Raw genomic sequence first — 20,355 nt, 5'->3', positions numbered from 1 at the left:
TAGTAATATATGTTTGTGGTGTTTGATATAACTGTAAACTATAGAAGTTGTGAAATTGTTGAATGTTTAATACTTTGAGAAATAGAGAACAAAAACAGAATGATTAGGACAGATGAAGCATGTTGCCAGTCATAGACAGTTATGATAACATATTTTGTCTATATTCAAGTGGTTTTGGTTATTTGGTGTACACTTGGTGTTAACATTTCAAACACTGTTTATTATAAAATATTCTGAATGAAGACTGGCTGGCTAGCATGAATGATGTAGTGTCATTGGGGGCTTAGCCCCACTAAAAATTAAATCCTAGATTCGCCCCTGGTGCTGGTCCAGCAGCAGGCTGCTTAAGCAGCAAGTGGAGATGTTCTGTTTAAAAAGGGAAAATGAAAAGGCTGTGAAAACCGTAAATGCCTTGCCAAGATGCATGGAAATCAGCCAGCCATCGCATCACCTTCCACAAACCAAGGGTGCTCTTGCCCACAACACAATGTGGTATGATGTTGCATCACTGGCTGACACTTCAAATGTGTGTTGAATATAAATTCCTCCCTATTGTGCAGTACTCACAAAAGAAATTATACTTAAGTGAAAGTGTGTATACTGAGTGAAATTGTACTCAATTTAAAGTCCAAGTATCTAGCCAAAAACATACTTGAGTGAAAGTGAAGTATTCACATTAAATTGCACTTAAAGCTGAAGTGCGTAACTTTTTCAGTTTTAAAATACACTCTCCTATCCCAGCTTAATATGGAGAGGTAAATATAAGTAAGCCATTCAAAGGTACATTTTCTTGAAAACTGTAAACACTGTGGGCCCGATGTTTAAAAGCACTAGTGCTATGTCATTAGTCATAAGTACAAACTCAGTGGGCATGGCCATGAAGTTTTGATATTTTCTTGCAAGCATGTGCTAAGTCTAAGCTCAAGTGGGTTTGGCGAAATTGAGCGCAAGGTGCTAAACGGGTCAAGTACAATTTAATTTGGAGGTTCTTCAGTTATTGCAGTGTCTGCATCCTATTAGTCCATTCCCTTAAGCACCAGCGATTATAAACAAAGACAGCACATTCATAAGAAGTTAGAAGTGTAAATGGACTGTATACAATGAATTAGAAGAATAGAAAAATGGACGTACATTATTTTGTGCAATAACTGCGTCTTTGTTAAATGGGACACACTCCGTTTATACTCATGGAAAATGTGGGTTAGGATATGGATGTAGGCTCTGTTAAATTACAGAGAATGTAAGTATTATCAATAATTTTCATCTACTGACACACAAATCATGGCTATGTAGACAAAATATCATAACTGTCTATTGACTGGCAACATGCTTCATCTGTCCTAATCATTTCTTTTTTGTTCTCCATTTAACAAAAATAAAAAAATATGATTCAACAATTTCACAACTTCTATAGTTTACAGTTATATCAAACACCACAAACATGTATTACTATAATAAATATAATTTTAATAAAATAATTTAAATCCTGATATTATTGTAATGACACTTTTCCTCCTCCACTCACTCAACTGGTTTAGTGAAGGGACTTATTACTTTTTGTATAGGCTACTTAAAAACACACACACACACACACACACACACATACACACGCAAGGTGGCTTCAGTGTGTAATTTATGTTGTAGAACAAAACATCCACATATCGTTAAGTAATGTTTACCACAGACCTTATTTTACTCATAAGTTAAATCTAGTAAAATCCTGAGGGAAATCCCATGGTGTATATAGCCTTCCACGTTCGCCTACAAACTGACATCATGGCTGAACAGCTCTATGAGATGCTTCTTTAAAGGCAGCACTTGAATTTTGTGTGGGAATTAGGTGTAGCTGAGAAACAGATAAATATTTAAAGGTGCACTCAGTAACTTTTGTCTTTGTGTTATGTTGGATTGACACTGACACCTAGCGGCTTGGATGAATCATAATTTAAAATCAATAGTTTTTAGTTACAGATGCCATTGTAGAAATGTAGTATTCACAGTCAGCCATGATTACTTTAATCCACGAGTAAAAGTGCCAAATAACAGGACGGTTACTGAGATTAAGCATGTAGTATTCGGCTGGTCATGTGATTCAAACATGGCCGCCCCATGTGCGTACCCTCTCCATGTAGAATAAAACCGCTTTTATAAGATTACTGATGTGACTTGAGTCTTCATTTTAATGTGAGTGCTCATGAGAACCTACATATATTGCAAAAAAATAAAAATAAAAAAAAAAATTAAATAAAAACAATCATGTCTTTAGGAGTTAAACTTTTTTAATGAGAAAAAATTACTGAGTGCACTTTAAAGTATTTTTTTACTCGAAATCTCCACTTTCACTTCTTAAAGTCACATCTGAAAGTGGGTTGGGCTTATTTGGGAAATCTGGGAAGCTGAAGGCCCCCTATGGAGTGAACTCTAAATTGGGATTGCTTTAATAAATTGCAACAGACATTGGGATGTAGTCCTTTGACAATAATTACAAATTAAGCATAGTAAATTTTGCATACAAGTATATAATGCAAATGTAAAAGTACTTTGGGCAACACATGGCCCCAACACATTCACGTAGGGCAGAGCCCTACTCCCACTTATAGCTAAATTCATGGATATTTCCCTCAGTGTCAGGACAACCTGAATAAGCAATAGAAATGTGTTTCAAATATTTAAACTTTTTGACAAACGTTGATCTCTGATCAACACACACACACTTTTTACACATATACTAAATGACTTACAAATATAAACATATAATATTATAAATGCGTGTTCATTTACATTTATATAAACACACGTATACACACATTAAAGGGTAGATATGCATCACCAGGCACTGTTTTAAAATGCTCTGCTGGTTACTACAACAGAAAATATTAACATCAATTCTTTAAACTCCATTTGCCTGCCTACATAAACCCCAGCATGACTGTTCAACAATCTAACTGACTTAGAGAGTTTTCATTCCTTATTAATTCAGTTGTTATAATAGTTATGGTGGATTTATTTGCTATTCAGGAAGGCATTTGGAATCAGAAATAGAAATAGGCATAATGATAAAAAATAAATTGAGTGTAGCTTCTTGAGTTTTTCAATCTGAATATCACATCCACACCTGCAACGTCTCCAGTCTGTCACAAGAGGTCGCTCTTTCGCCAACACAGATACTGTAATCATGACTTGTACATTAATTTGAGTGTATAAATGTCAAATGGTCACTATTTCCTGATGTACACGATGGCCCTTCCAGTACCTACCTTCCAGTGTGTGTGTGTGTGTGTGTGTGTGTGTGTGTGTGTGTGTGTGTGTGTGTGTGTGGGCAGGTTTAAGTGGTTTACGAGGACTTTTTTTTAGGTTACAAACTAGTAATTACAAGGGTATTATGCTATAAATGTGGTTTATGAGGACATTTCTAGTGTCCCCGTAATTCAAATCACTTAAAAAAACATACTAAACGATGTTTTATTGAAAATGTAAAAATGCAGAAAGTTTTTTGTGAGGGTTAGGTTTAGGGGTAGGGTTAGGGTTGGGGGATAGAATCTATAGTTTGTACAGTATAAAACTCATTATGTCTATGGAGAGTCCTCATAATGATAGCTGCACCAACATGTTTGTGTGTGTGTAAGTGTAAGTGTGTAATTCACTTCACAGGATAGCCGCTAAATAGCTTAATAGTCAAAAAATACCAAATAATAATTATTGAATAATTGAATCGACAACCTCTGTGACCCAGTCTTAACAAAATCTGTATGTCATGAGTTTAATAGGGCAACAGGGCTGCTATTTGGCAACAACTATTATCCACAATGAAGCATAACCTTGAGTAAACCAATCAAAATCCAGACCCCTGAGCAATGGAAAAAAAAAAAGATGCAGCCTATATCCAGATGGTTCAGATTTGAAGAAGGGCAAAATGTTGTGGGTTATCCATAAATGTATGGGCAGCCATCTCATGGGAGTTATTTGGTCAATATGACTGCCCTGTATGGTTGTATATACAGTAAGTGTAGGATTATGAGACCATTATACAGGACCAGGTTTGTCCTGGTTCTAACACTTTTCTCTTAGAGTGCTTCTCTATTCAATTCAGTACATACATACACACAAATACAAGAGTTATTTTGTGAACATTAGAATCAAATAGGTTGTTATTCTGTTCTTTTCATTATTCCCAGTCAGCCATGATTCATTTAATCCATAAGTGAAAGTGTCCAATAATATGGCAGTTACTAAGATTAAAGGAATAATCTGGGTTCAATACAAGTCAAGCTAAATTAACATTTGAGGCATAATGTTGATTACCACAAAAATGTATTTCGACTCGTTCCTACTTTTCTTTAAAAAAATCAAGGTTACAGTGAGGCATTTAGAATAGAAATCAATGGGGCAAATTTTTGGACAGAGGCAGAAATGTGAAGCTTATAATTTTATAAAAGCACTTACATTAAATCTTCTGTTAAAACTTGTTTATAATTTGAGCTGTAATGTTGTTAATATCATTATTTTAATGGAAATACAATGTCAACCTGTTACCTTGTAATGGCAGGTTACAAAATTGTTTTAAAATTGCCAATAACATAACTTAGTAAGCAATTTTATCACACTAAAATCATGTTAATATGCATTTTGTTTACATCTTGTGGTTGTACTTTTGAAACAGTGAGTATTTTAACGTTTACGAATTGGCCCCATTAACTTCCATTCTAAGTGCCTCACTAGCCGCTTTTCCACTATCGGCCAGTGCTATCAACTGGGTAGCTGGGGCCAATAGCCTCGGACCTTTAGCCACAAGACCAAAATCAATCTGTGTTCCCACCATCAGGCCAATAACTTCACAGCGATGCCCAAAAACCCGCCCTTGATTCTCCGCTGCGGTGGCAATGTCACACACCCTGCCCATTTTACATACAAGAGGGAAGCTCAAGCTGAGGTATCATGTTATCTAGACAGTTATCTAGAATATTGAGTTTATGTCAAACCTAAACAGCAAGATAAGTTAGTGTTGACAACTCACCGACTGTAACTGCTATGGTGTCCCAAGTGGTCTCTCCACTAACAGCCTGACGATGTCCAAGCACACCGTCTATGAAAGTTCACAGAATCATGGAAAGTCATCTCTTTGTCCATTGGCCGTTTTACTGGATTTGTATTGTGCCCGCATTTTTATTTTTTCCCAAACCTGTACCGTTGTGCACTGGATACACAACCTGGGAGGTTCGGCGAAACTCCGCCTTTTACATTGAACCCGCTTCAGTCCCCGGTTAGCCTTGTTTGGCCCAAGGCTAATCGGTGGGCCAAAGGCCATTGGCCGTTGGCCCCGAGAAAGCCCCGAGGAGGCATGATGAAGACCCGGAAGTGACAGTGGGAACACGACTGGCCCTGGCACGCTCTATCACGCCCTCATTTGGCCCGATAGTGGAAACGCAGCTACTGTAACCCAGATTTTTGCTTTTTTTTTTAAAGAGAAGGAGGGACGAGTCTAAATGATTTTTGTGGTAATCAACAACATGCCGTCGCTTGAGCTTAACTTGTATTTAACCCAGAATATTCCTTTAAGCGAGTAGTATTCGTCTGGTCATGTAATCCTAACATGGCAGCCCCCCTGAGGGGACCCTCTCCATGTAGAATAAAACCAACACACTCTCACAGCGAAATCGTAAGGATTTGTACAACTATTCTAAATTTGGCTAATTCGTATGATATCGTACAACTTTTACCACAGCCAATGACGTCGCTGGATATCGTTTCCATGTAATACGCGACAATTACTTGCTTCTGTCACAAACAACAGCTTCCTATCATGTTTACACACTCTACTGATCGGTTAGGTTTAGATAAGGGGTTTGGGTAAGGGCATAATATTAATAAGTATGTCCATAACGCCTCATGCGCGGAACTCGCGCTTACTTCCGCATTAGACATCCGAGTATTTGTACGTGACGAAATCGAACGAAATCATACGAAATAGCCAACTTGTAAAATATGTATGAATTTTTATGAGATTGGGTTGAATAAAACAGCTTTTATAAGGTTACTGATATGACTGGAGTCTTCCTCTTATGTGAGTGTTCATGATTTTAAACATATGTTTCAAAATGACCATTTATTTCTTTAAAGGTAAAACTTTTTTTTTACAGTGTATTTAATGTCCTTGTTTTTGCTTGTGTCTTGGTCAGTTGTTGTTTCCTGTTATCCCCATGGATGTGACGTTTGTTCTGTTCCCGAGTTTTAGTTTTGTTTTGTTCCTGTATTTTCAAAGTTTTCTATCTGGACTCATTTTCTTATTAAATCAAAGCTGCATTTAGATCCTGCTATCTTCTTCCTGCATTCGTTACACGTATTGTAAAGTGTTACCGATAATTAATTTATTCTGGTTTTATATCTGGGGTCTATGACAATGGAAGCATGTTATCAGGTCTTAATAATAATTTCTCATGAGATTATCAACCAGATATTTCCATGTTTTTTGAAATTTCTCCTTCTTCCTCCATTCTTCTAAGTCATTGCCTCACTTCCTTCTCTTGCTCTCCCTCTTTCTTCTGTCCTTCTTTCTCCTTGGTTCCACCCCCAGTCCTCCTTTGGGAATTGTCTTGGTCATGCTTCCTGTGGCTCAGAAGGAGAAAAATATATTTCTTATAACTGATTCACATCACAGCTGTTTCTCCTTTAATAAGATATGATGAGATAAGATGAGGGGTGACCGTGCTTTCGCGGTAGCTGCCCCTAAACTGTGGAGCAGTTTATCCATTTATATTAGATCAGCATCAACAATATATGATTTAAAAACTTAGCTGAAAACATATTTTTTCACCTTGGCTTTTAATCAGTCCTAGAAGCTGTGCTTTGTATTTCTGTATTATTTGTGTGTTCTGTGTGTATTATATTGCTACTTTTACCCTTTTGTATTGTACAGCACTTTGGTCAACATCTGTTGTTTTAATTTGTGCTTTATAAATAAATTTGAATAATAACACTCTGCTGAGAATTCAAAGGTCCTTGACCAGCATTCCCAAATAAACCATATTTTTGAAAATAAGGATAAACACCAACTCATACTGTTCATGAGAGGACGACATAAGCCCTGCTGTCTTTGTCATTTTAAAAGGCCATACCAGAGCACAGGAAGCCATTCATAATCATAATGTCATAAGGATGATTAAATCTGTGTTGTAAAAACTAGAAGGGAGAAGCCACTGATTCAGGCTTAGATCTACTCTACAAAAGCATCAGATCTCTCAGAATTTTAGAACTGTACTCAAAGGTTAAGGTCTTGCCAGATAGCATGCACGTACACAATTTCATTTTCTCTAGTTGTTCATTTTTGACAACTGTCTTAAAATGAATAATGCTGATTCAGTGTTATGTTTTTCCCCCATACATGCATGTGCGGCACTAATAATGTGTACTGTACACTTACACTATGCTGTCTAATGCTTAAATGCTTAGCTGATAAGAAAATATTTTCAGAGGATCATACTTCATTTGATATGTTCATGTTTGTATTTGCCCAGTCTCCAGTAACAGTGTACGTCAGCAGTTTTGAGTCTGTGTTGTTCTATCAAATACAGGCCAACTGTGCCCAATTCACTATTTTCCCATAATTATTTTTATTTATTTAGTGATTTTTAAGAGCTATTATTTTTAACCATTCTTGATAAAAAAAATGTAAAAAAATATCCTTTTTTTTTTTTTTTTTTTTTTTTTTTGTGCAAAGGAAGAAGTGCTATTAACGTGGAACAGTTAGACCTCAGAGATACCCACAGCTGGTTTAGATATGAACATTTAAGTGTGAACTGGGGAGTCGAAAAAAACGAATGCTTAACAACAGCTTCAAAATCTGGTAAGGGTTTTAGGAACTTCAAACACTGGCAGTAGGTCAACAAGCTCTGAGAACTGAGCCATTCTCTGGTTTAAAATATTTGAGAATTATTTGAGGAAATTTCAGTTGAAATTAAAGGGGCTCAGTTTTCAGTGGGATGCTGGCATGAGAAAGTCTTTGAATTGGTATTAAAGGTAGTGGGTTTATGTAAAAGAAAGAGAAGGCGAGCAAGAGAGAAAACAGACCAAGCCATGCTTATTGAGAAAGAAGTAAAATCAACACAGCATATTCATCTTACCACAATTCTGCCATTTACTTTGTCAAAGTATAGCAAGTATAACACCTACTCTCACTTTTTGAGAGAGTGGAGAATGTTGGTCACATTCTGATCAAATCTGCTATTCATTATTCCATTAGGTGACGGGAAGAAAAGTCATTTATTAAAGGTGAAAGGTCACTGAGTGCGTGGCCAATAGTTCAGTCCAGGACTCCAATACCTGCTGCAAAGGAATGCAATTTTATCTGTCCTGCAAGATAAACAAAAGTCCAGTAGAATGGCTGAATGGGACATCTGAAAAAGAACAAGTGAAGGAGACACTACAAAACGACACAGCGAACTTAAAGTCCTTGACACAGTGTAAGTAGGTCAAAGGTCATGGGAACCACCAGTTAACAACCTTTTCCTCCAATATTTTTATAAAACAACATAGCTGAATAATGTCTTTCACTGTAAGATGAAATGTTGTGACTATTCTGGAATAACATTTAGGAAACAAGCTACATGAGAACCTTGTAGGAATGACTGCTATTGTCTTGTGTCAAAGATGTTATGTTTGTTTTATTTTGTTTCTTTCAATGTAGTAAGCAGACTTAGTCAAAGACAAATTCTGTTTATTCTTCCTTTACATTAAACTGATATAGTGGGCTTGGACAAAATAGTAGTGCCAATCTCATTTTCAAATTCTCACCCAAACATTAGCAGTCAATATAAAATCATGTTACTAAAGGAATAATAACACTGGAGAAAAAAAATGCATGAATGATAGCAGCTGAAACAAATAAACAAAACCAGGCTTTATGGATTTTAAAACATTAGATTAAAAGGGCAATGCCAGGAGTCCCATGTCAGTTGCAAAAACATCCGGCAAGTTTCACTGTTGTTCCTTTCACAGCAACAGCTGGTTGTTATTCTGTAAACTTTCCGAATTCTCTGCAGTCACACTGGTCGTAATCTTCATCATAGAGCAGTAGCTGATTTCACTTTGGATGACAGAACTTGCCGGAACCTTCTCTTCAACTCTTGCATGTTTGGGCTCTTTGGTCTTGCAAGATGTAGCCCTCCTTTTCTCTTCTCCCCATTTCCTCCTACCAGTGCTCGGCTCACTTCCTGACATAGATGCAGAAAAGCAGCCTGGACACTCTCATGGTTCTCCCTGGCCGATGCCTCAAAGTAGGGACCTCCCAGTTCATCAGCCAGGGCCTTACCCTCATGATCTGGGACCTGCCGGGCACGCAGCAGGTCGTTTTTGTTTCCCACAATGATGACAGGGATGTTGCCACTGGGGTGGATTCGACGCACATGTTGGTAGAGTGGCTGGATGGTATGGTAGCTTTTGAGGTCAGTGATGGAGAAGACAAGAACATACCCGTCTGCCCAGTAAATTGAGCGGTTGATCTGCTCTTGACAATAAAGACCCTCTACATCATCCTGGAAAGATAAAATAGTCAGTATTAAAGATTATTTGGATGAAATTATTAGTAAACAATGTTACATGATATTGGAAAAGACAGCTGATTCTTTTTATGTAAAAAGAAAAGAGAGAACTAGTTAACATTACAAAAAAATTTATTTGAACAATAAAAGGGATAGTTCACCCAAAAAAGAAAATTCTTTCATCATTTACTCACCCTCATGCCATCCCAGATGTGTATGACTTTCTTTCTTCTGCAGAACACAAATTAAGATGTTTAGAAGAATATCTCAGCTCTGTAGGTCCATACAATGCAAGTGAATGGGTACCAAAAATTTGAATGTCCAAAAAAGCATATAAAGGGAGCATAAAAGTAATCCATACAACTAACTCCAGTGGTTAAATCCATATCTTCAGAAGCAATATGACAAGTGTAGGTGAGAAACAGATCAATATTTACGTCATTTTTAACAATCAATCCCCACTTTCCCTTTTACTTTCACATTCTTCCTCATTTGTTTTTGGGAATTTGCATGCTTCATGAATATTGCTACATACTGGGCAGGGATGAGAATTTATAGTAAAAATGGACTTAAATATTGATCTGTTTCTCACCCACACCTATCATATCACTTCTGAAGATATAGATTAAACCACTGGAGTCTTATGGATTACTTTAATGCTGCCTTTATGTGATTTTTGTAGCTTCAAAGTTCTGGCTACCATTCACTTGCATTGTCAAGGACCTACAGAGCTGAAATATCCTTCTAAAAATCTTTATTTGTGTTCTGCAGAAGAAAGAAAGTTATACACATCTGTCATGGCATGAGGGTGTCTAAATGAAATAATTTTGGGTGAACTATCCCTTTAAATTATTTATTTTAACAATTACTATATTTATAATTGTTTTAAGCAATAATGGAACCAAGAGGGCAACTCTAAAATAAAGATTATCTTCTCAATCATCATAGCAGCTATATACGGTATAAAGGGTACAACGGGGCTAAAGCCCACCTGGGATTAAAGGAACTTTTGTTTTTATTTTCTCCTAAAACACTAAATATCAAAAACTACCACAGCACTGTCAAAAACACCTGTTTGTCTTTATGCATTGCAAAATGTTCCTGATCCATGAGATCATTGTGTGCAATGTCTAAATGTTGATTTTGAGGTAATTTGATCTAACATTGAATAACATTTAAAATGTTGCAAATTTATGTATCTTATGAGGATCCTTGAAATGATCACATTTGTTTTGAGAAAAAAAATTGTTATTTGTCATTTTCAGATTTGTTCAATTCCTAGTGGCATCTAGCGCTTAAGGCAGTGGTTCATAACCTTTTTTTGATGAACGCCCCTCTACTTCATTCACTTTTAGCCTATGTTTTCAGGATTTACACATGTCTATTTCATCTAAAAAAAAAAAAATAAAACAAATAGTGTATTTTACATTTGCCCTTATGAAAATTTTTATGTATTAATATATTTATTTTTATAGTTTTAACAGTGGTATTTGTAACAAGATCATAGTAAACACATGGAAGCATGGATCTTCTTCACTACCGTGGTTAGATGTAACATGATTTCTATAAAACAAATTATGGCATTTTTGTAATTACAAACAGTAGTCCTACTCTAAACACATATAAAAACAAAAAATACAAAATATAAACATTTAAAAGTTGTAACAAAAATGTATTATATTCCCTCACTCCCCTAATGTAGCCTATGACAAATTTAATAGAGCTGAAGCAGTGATATGATAATATATATTATGAATCTATTTCTGCCTAATGTACCGTTATTGTTACTATAGTAAATTCAAGGGTGGCCATGTAGAATCCTGTGGCGAATTCAAATGGTTTCTGCGTCTCATGCCGTGCTTCTCACTGGTTCTCACAGCGCTGCAATGAACAGAGGTGTGCGTTTAAGAGCTCAAGATCTGTCTGTGAGTAAAAACGCACCTGCTTTGTGCTCGCACTGCTTTGTCCATTGAGCTGTACCCATCTACAGAGCCATACAGGTGCATTAGCGGAGATTTGTAACTCCACCTGTCTATTTGACGCTGCTAAACCAGATACTTCAGATGTGTTGTTAGACTTCAGAATCAGATGAATTGCGGTACAAATGCATACCAACCCATATAATGGAGTCTAGATAAACATTTGAATGCAAACAGGAACTTGATTTGTAACCTAACGTCCCCATCTCTACTAATTTGCTCTCAGTGCCCCCTGGCATCCTTTGAATGCCCAGTGGGGGGGGGGGACCCCCGTTGAGAACCCCTGCTTTAAGGGGTGCCTTTAGCCCCATTGTGCTTTACTAACCACCATGCATTAGACAGGATCAGATTCATTCAGCTGACAAGAGCTTTTCAACTGTTGAACCTCCTCCTGAGTACGCATGAGTCTAATGAACTGCTGAACACACCCTCTTTATCTCCTGCCCTGCATGTTATGTTTACAGGCCAGATGTTTGAACTAATATTCCCCACTGTTCAGGAATCTCACAGGCACTGACTGAGTGGTCTAAATGACTGATAAAGTACCACTGACATGCTCCTTTTGAAAGATGGAAGTTAGTGTTGGTAATGTTATTTAGAGGTACCTGCAGTGAGACACATGGAGTGTCCTGCACTTGTAAAGAAACTTGCTCCCCATCCAAATTAATCTTCCTTGAATACAAGGCTCCTATAAATGAAGTTTGAATGTTGAATAAAAGTATGCATAGTTTTCAGTAGGATATAGTATAACATTGTTTTATTAAATGGCTTACCTGTGTTGGGTTCATAGTCACCTATGAATCTCTTGGTAAGAAATCTTACAATCAGAGCTGGAAATTTAAGCCAAAGGGAAACTTTGTATCATTATATAGTATACTACAGTGTGTTTGCTATCTATCTATCTATCTATCTATCTATCTATCTATCTATCTATCTATCTGTTTGTCTGTCTGTCTGTCTGTCTTTCTGTCTTATATGGCAATATGTCACATCTCACAAGTAGTGCATCAGTGTGTGTCTATATTCTATCTATATTCTATTAATATCCCAAACACTATAATATATATATAGCTTTTTTTATATTTACTGGACTTTGTATGATGTTAATTGATAAATGAAAACTATTTATGACATTATCTTTGAAGACATCCTCACCATGCAACATTTTTCACAAGTGCCTAAAACTTTTGCACAGTACTGTATATATATATTAGAAACGTGAATGTCATTATTTTGACATTATATTAGATCAAGATCAACATGTCCTGTTACAATCGAATAAAAATGTAATAAGCATAATGGCAGAAAGTTATATATATATATATATATATATATATATATATATATATATATATATATATATATATATATATATATATATAGGCTATATATTAAAAGAAAACAGCATTTTATGCATTTACCTGTTTTTCCGACGTTGCTTGCCCCAAGAACAGCTATTTTAACGTTTTTGTTGGGCACGCAGTCTAGTACAGGGTACTCCGGTATAGGAACTAGCAGAAAGTTGCTAGAACCACTGCTCATTGTTCTTGGCTGCTCGATAAGAAGACGCATTTAGGAAGCTGTAATTCTTATAAGGCTGCCCAGGAATGCATGTCTCCTCCGCTTTCTCGAGCTACTATATGTGCCCGCTCCAAATGTTAAGTGTCCTCATAACGCAAGTCTTCTGTGATCTCCGCTTGAAACAATGCCTTCACAGATTGTTTGAATAAAATACAAGCATCCAGCACATCCAAAACACTGGCTCCACTTCTGCACGTCATGAATGTTAATTCTGCATAACGGCCTCAAATGAAGTAACTTAATTTGTGAACTGTTCATAACCCGCAGTTCCTGGTCGCCAGACAGCTTTCCACAGACCTCAACTGCGTCTTCAGCGAAAAGCAATGGGAAAAGCTCACGAGGGGCGTGAGTAAACCAGGGCACCCACTCTGAACCACATAAATTCATTTCTATGATTGTATGGGATATGCAAAACAATTATAGAATATTTTACACAATTTTATATTTCAATATTTTTCAATATATATTTAATAATATACAAATGTCAAGGTAAAAAAAAAAAAAAAAATATATATATATATATATATATATATATATATATATATATATATATATATATATATATATATATATAAATATATACACACACACACACACATTCTAAAAAAAATAACCCAAATTGGTTTGTTTTTAGCCCAGCCACTGTTTAAATATGGGACAGAACCACTGATTTATATATATAGATCAGTGGACAGAACACACATTGGGCTAAACTAACCCAGCAAGTTGGTTTGTTAATTTTAACCCAGCAAATGGGTTATTTATTCAACCCAAATGCAGGTTCATTTTTACAGAAATGCTGGGTTAATTTGATCTCATAAGTGGGTTAATATTTTCAGATTGTTTTATCCTTAAAACATATTGTAAAATAAACCACACCATAAGCATATGTGTAAACATGGTAGCTCCTTTATTATTGGATGAATATAAATACATTCAATAAGTGCAGTTAAACTATTTGACAAATGTTTTAATAAACAGCATGTAGCACAATAAAGTAACATTTATAATTAATGTTAATTACACTAAGCATTAAAAACATTAAACACCCATTGTATTATTAAAAGGATAGTTCACCCAAAAATGAAAAACCTCTCATTTACTCACATTCATCCCAGATGTGTATGCCTTTCTTCTGCTTCTAAAATTATTTGCTTTTGTTCAGAATATCTCAGCTCTGTTGGTCCATTATACACAAGTGAATAGTGGCCAGAACTTTGAAGCTCTAAAAAGTACATAAGGGCAGCATGAAAGTAATCCATTTGACTCCAGTTATTAAATTCATGTCTTCAAAAGTGATATGAAAGATGTGGGTGAGAAACAGATCAATATTTAAGTCCTTACTCTAAATCTCCAACTTCACATCTGAAAGAAAAACTAAACTGGTGCCACATTTGACTTTTAGATGGGAAAGTGAAGATTTATAGTGAAAAAAGGACTTAAATACTGATGTGTTTCCCACTTTAGTCACAGTCATTTAACCACTGGAGTCATATGGATTACTTTTATACTGCATTTATGTGCTGTTTGGAGCTTCAAATTTTTATCACCATTCACTTGCATTGTATGGACTTACAGAGCTGAGAAATTCTTCTAAAAATCTTAATTTGTGTTCTGCAGAAGAAAGAAAGTCATCCACATCTGGGATGGCATGAGAGGGAGTAAATGATTTTTGAGTGAACTATCCCTTTAAACGTCCACGTACTAGAACACTATTTATGTAAGGAATTAATAAAATCCATAAAATAATTACATTAAAAATTCAAATGTTCTATGTGCAGGCCAAGTGTAGGATTTAGGGGAATAAGGCCTTGACATCTCAGCCAGCTGAAGGTACTCCACTATATTTGTTCCAACCTATAAAAAGATAATAAGAAAGAAAAGCAAAAAGGTTAAAGAAAGATATCAACTCATTATGTTAGCATATAACAGTCATCAGAGTACTGGAAGCATGGTTAATAAATGCAAATGTTTCTGTGCAATAACAGGTTGAAGTTTGCACCAGTTTGTGATTTTTCACACAAGAGTTTGCCTCACTGGTGATGGTTTTAAAGTGCAAAGAAAAACTCAGACTTTGATTCGATATTTATTCATTAATAGTTACATTTTTCCCTGACATTTTACTACACTAAACTGAAATATGTTTTCAATGTTTACCATGCACACCAACGCTTTTCATGTGTTGGCAAAGCTCCACGTGACGCTTGCTTAGAGCGGCGTGTTGAAGCCCTGAAGCACGTGACAAGAGTGTTGTGAAACGGCCTTCGTATCAGTGACGCACCGCTCGCGTCTGGTGTAGACAGAGTGATACAGGGTATGAACTAAATGAATTATGTAGGTGACATATTTTGGTTATAAAACGGCAAATTTCGCCGAAAGGAGACATTTGCATTACTAAAAAAAAAAAATCAGAAAAAGTAAACGAACCTACTTGAGCGTCCAGTGGGCATTACAGACAAGCAAAGCTAAAGCTCACGAAACTACCGTGACATCTAATAAGAGCTGATGTCACATGAGCTGTCCAGTTCTGATTATGGAATGGTATTTTTGCATTTTCTGGTGTACAGTAATGATATTAAAGATAAAAACACTTCACCGAATAAATCCTCCAGTTTGTCCGTGCTGAGAACCGCTAACTCCTGAAGACCATCCAAAAAGCCTGCGTCAGCTGTTCTGACACCACCACCCGGTGGTCTCTGCAGAACAGTAATGGGTGTTTTCAAATCTGTGGGCGTTTCTAAATTATCCAATGAAAGTAGGGAATCTCAGTTTAGAAATCAATGGCCGTTTCCAAACCACGATGGGCGTTTCTAAACTATCCAATGAAAGCAGGGAATCTCAGTTTAGAAATCAATGGGCGTTTCCAATCCAGGATGGGCGTTTCTAAACTATCCAACGAAAGTAGGGAATCTCAGTGTAGAAATCAGTGGATGTTTCCAAACCAGGATGGGCGTTTCTAAACTATCCAACGAAAGTAGGGAATCTCAGTGTAGAAATCAGTGGATGTTTCCAAACCAGGATGGGCGTTTCTAAACAATCCAACGAAAGTAGGGAATCTCAGTGTAGAAATCAGTGGGCGTTTCCAAACCAGGATGGGCGTTTCTAAACTATCCAACGAAAGTAGGGAATCTCAGTGTAGAAATCAATGGGCGTTTCCAAACCAGGATGGGTGTTTCTAAACTATCCAACGAAAGTAGGGAATCTCAGTGTAGAAATCAATGGGCATTTCCAAACCAGGATGGGCGTTTCTAAACTATCCAACGAAAGTAGGGAATCTCAGTGTAGAAATCAATTGGCGTTTCCAAACCAGGATGGGCGTTTCTAAACTATCCAACGAAAGTAGGGAATCTCAGTGTAGAAATCAGTGGATGTTTCCAAACCAGGATGGGCGTTTCTAAACTATCCAACGAAAGTAGGGAATCTCAGTGTAGAAATCAATGGGCGTTTCCAAACCAGGATGGGCGTTTCTAAACTATCCTACGAAAGCAGGGAATCTCAGTGTAGAATTCAATGGGCATTTCCAAACCAGGATGGGCGTTTCTAAACTATCCAACGAAAGCAGGGAATCTCAGTGTAGAAATCAATGGGCGTTTCCAAACCAGGATGGGCGTTTCTAAACTATTCAACGAAAGTAGGGAATCTCAGTGTAGAAATCAATGGGCATTTCCAAACCAGGATGGGCCTTTCTAAACTATCCAATGAAAGTAGGGAATCTCAGTGTAGAAATCAATGGGCGTTTCCAAACCAGGATGGGCCTTTCTAAACTATCCAATGAAAGTAGGGAATCTCAGTGGTTTGAAAACGCCCACTGATCGGGAACAGTCCATTTTTGTTCTGGTCTGCGATCCATTTCAAATTTGTATCTCTTTCCCTCGCAAACTTCACTCCGTCTCATGGACTCGGATGTAGGTCACTGCTTACGTTGCGCGAGTGTCCACTACTGGTGGAAGTCGTGCAATGGGTTTAACTGGAACACCCTTAACCCTTGATCACTTGGAGCATGTTGAAAGCTGATGCCAGTTTGTGAATTATATAGTGATTTTTGCACCCAAGAAAACAATGTTTTCAGAGATTGATTTCAGATTCTTATGTATAAATCTCGTATGTTATTTATTTTATTTTTTTATTATTAGAATGAATTGTTAGAAAGATCAATCAAGATTTACACAAACTAAAATGTTAACATAACAATGGACACAGGCTATAACTGTGTGATAAACAGACGGTTTAAGGTAGCTAGAAGTATTATGCTGTTAAATGTCAATATAACTTTTCTAAACTGCTTAACTGACCTAAAATCACTTTCATCATACATTAGAGTTGTGTGGGGGTGGGGTTGATGAAGTGCAATCTGCTGTCAGGTCACAACTGAGTTGCATTGTGGGATATGGAGCTGCCTGAAGCATACATCAGAGTAGGCTCCCTCAGTCAAAATCGAGGGGTTGAGGGTCTGTCAACAGAAACTTCCCTTGCTCACTGATAGAAGTGGAACGGACTTCCAAAATGGCGGTGGGGATTCCCCCAAGGGGAAGTGCTTAGGGGAGTTAGCCATTGGATGTTAAAAGTCAAGTGGAACGCAGCCCTGGTCTAGTCGCATCGGGATGGGGGGGTGGAGGGGTGTATAGTTCCAACTGTCTGGGTTTTCATCCAAAATGTTTTGCATTCTTTAAGCGCATTTCTAAAAGTTAGACTTAAGAAAATGCGAATTGTTGTGCGTTCCCATCATTTACATGTATGCATTTGGCAGACGCTTTTATCCAAAGTGACTTACAGTGCCCTTATTACAGGGACAATCCCCCTGGAGCAACCTGGAGTTAAGTGCCTTGCTCAAGGACACAATGGTGGTGGCTGTGGGGATCGAACTGCTTACTTTAGTCCACTACGCCACCACCACTCCACATCCACTACGTAATGCGCATTATCATGAGGGAGCAGCTGAATGACCTCTCCCTGCTTTGGGAACAGTTTTATTTGCAAGATTGGAGCAAGTATTTCATTTATCAAATGCATACATGAGACACCGCAGAATAAGTTTAATATCTGATATAATGTGGGCTGAAATAGCTGCGATGCCCACACACTGCCAAACTCTGCATACCTGGGAGCGCCCGCTCTCTAAACTGTTCTGGCTATTCTTTATCAACCAGCTGTGGGTTAAATACTTCCGAATGACAAGCGCTTTGTTCAAAGAACTGTGTACCAAGTCGGACCTTTCGTGGGCTAGTCACATCAAGCTATCGCACAGTCATAACACATGCACGAATGGTCAAAACACGTAATTTTTTTGCGAATAAACCATTTCCATCACCTTAATTTCGCATTTTAACGAATGCAAAACTCTAGAAATTCCACCTCCACCACCTGGCTGGGTTACACAAAAACTATCCAACAGAGAGAAAATAACCCAATAAAATGACCCAACAGGCCCAACCCAGTGTTTGGGTTGAAAAAATAACCCAGCATTCTTTAGAGTGTGTGTATATATATATATATATATATATACTGTAAGCTCTGGAAACAATTAAGAGACCACTGCAAAATTATCAGTTTCTCTGGATTTACTATTTATAGTTATATGTTTGAGTAAAATGAACATTTTTGTTTTATTCTATAAAGTACTGACAACATTTCTCCCCAATAAAAATATTGTCATTTAGAGCATTTATCTGCAGAAAATGACAACTGGTAAAAAACAAACAAAAAAGATGCAGTGTTTTCAGACCTCGAATAATGCAAAGAAAACAAGTTCATATTCATTTTTAAACAACACAATACTAATGTTTTAATTTAGGAAGAGTTCAGAAATCAATATCTTGATCCGGTGGTCCTCCATCCACACCTTGATTGACCTGGCTGTGTGGCATGGAGCATTGTCCTGCTGGCAAAACCAAACCTCAGAGTTGGGAAACATTGTCAGAGCAGAAGGAAGCAAGTTTTTTTCAAGGATAACCTTGTGCGTGGCTTGATTCATGTGTCCTTCACAAAGACGAATCTGCCTGATTCCAACCTTGCTGAAGCACCCCCAGATCATCACCTATCCTCCACCGATCCTACACCTAGTCGTCTAATGGTTAGATGGAGACCTGGAGAGGCCTTTAGGACTTCTCGCACCCACTATGAAATTTGGTGGAGGATCGATACCGTAGCCTTTCTGTCAGCTCGAACCAGGCTAGCCATTCTCTGTTACCTCTCTCATCAACAAGGCATTTCCGTCCACAGAACTGACACTCACTGGATGTTTTTTGTTTTTCGCACCGTTCTGAGTAAACTCTAGAGACTGCTGTGTGAGAAAATCCCAGGAGATCAGCAGTTACAGAAATACTCAAACCAGCCCGTCTGGCACTGAAAATCATGCCACAGTTAAAATCACTGAGATCAAATATTTCCCCATTCTGATGGTTGATGTGAACATTAACTGAAGCTCATGACCAGTATCTGCATGATTTTATGCACTGCATTGCTGCCACACGATTGGCTGATTAGATAATTGCATAAATAAGTAGGCGTACAGGTGTACCTAATAAAGTACTTAGTGAGTGTATATTAACGTGTGTGAGTATACATACAGTATATACTACTGTATGTGTGTGTGTTTGTGTGTTGCAGTCTAGCTATAGTTGCTTTGTTGTGAATTGTCATTTTATTAAAGAAATTGTAAACAAAATGTATGTGTGTGTGTGTGTATATATATATATATATATATATATATATATATATATATATATATATATATATATATAGTCTTATTGTGTATTCTATATATACTTTATTTTCTATTCAATTTTTATTTATTTATTTATTTATTTTTATTCCATTTTTTATCATTTTTTTTTATTATTATCTATGTCTCGTTGCTGTTTTGTATTGTTTGTGCACTGGAAGCTCCTGTCACCAAGACAAATTCCTTGTATGTGTAAGCATACTTGGCAACAAAGCTTCTTCTCCCTTTCCTGTCTCCTTCTGACCTATTAAGCATATACATCGGTCAAAAGAAATATAGGGCGACCGAAGTGTACACACATGTCATGTCTCTCCAGTCGTCAGATGATCGGTACAGAAACCAGCGCGGGGATGAGGAAGGCAGATGAATACGAATTTTACTATGACGAAGGCTCAGTTCATGAATATTAATTAGGCTACGTGACCAGGCGCTTCCTGGACGCTCCAGTAAGATTACGTCAGCACTATCTAATTAATATGCATAAGTACAGCCTTCGCCGTAGTATGATGAGGAAAGTCGAGCCGGACCTGTGTGTACTGCG

The 20,355-nt window shown here is 37.1% G+C and overlaps 1 protein-coding gene and 1 long non-coding RNA gene across 2 annotated transcripts; both read right to left on the bottom strand.

Moving 5' to 3' along the window:
• Positions 1-8,004: 8,004 nt before the first annotated feature.
• LOC127451414 (ras-like protein family member 11A-like) lies at positions 8,005-13,401 on the bottom strand. Its single transcript, XM_051716131.1, has 4 exons — positions 12,934-13,401; positions 12,286-12,342; positions 12,118-12,200; positions 8,005-9,527 (listed from the first exon to the last, which is right to left on the bottom strand). The coding sequence occupies exons 1-4, from the start codon at positions 13,082-13,084 to the stop codon at positions 9,057-9,059; spliced, it is 762 nt and encodes a 253-aa protein (XP_051572091.1). The 5' UTR covers positions 13,085-13,401; the 3' UTR covers positions 8,005-9,056.
• Positions 13,402-14,002: 601 nt separating this feature from the next.
• Positions 14,003-15,736, bottom strand: LOC127451423 (uncharacterized). Its single transcript, XR_007899100.1, has 3 exons — positions 15,521-15,736; positions 15,251-15,383; positions 14,003-14,950 (listed from the first exon to the last, which is right to left on the bottom strand). It is a non-coding gene; the product is annotated as an uncharacterized LOC127451423 (long non-coding RNA).
• Positions 15,737-20,355: the final 4,619 nt, after the last annotated feature.

The sequence above is a fragment of the Myxocyprinus asiaticus genome, chromosome 2 (assembly GCF_019703515.2).
Source record: "Myxocyprinus asiaticus isolate MX2 ecotype Aquarium Trade chromosome 2, UBuf_Myxa_2, whole genome shotgun sequence".
Lineage (NCBI taxonomy): Eukaryota > Metazoa > Chordata > Actinopteri > Cypriniformes > Catostomidae > Myxocyprinus > Myxocyprinus asiaticus.
Note: the sequence above shows the minus strand (reverse complement) of the source record. Positions and strands in the feature narration are given on the sequence as shown.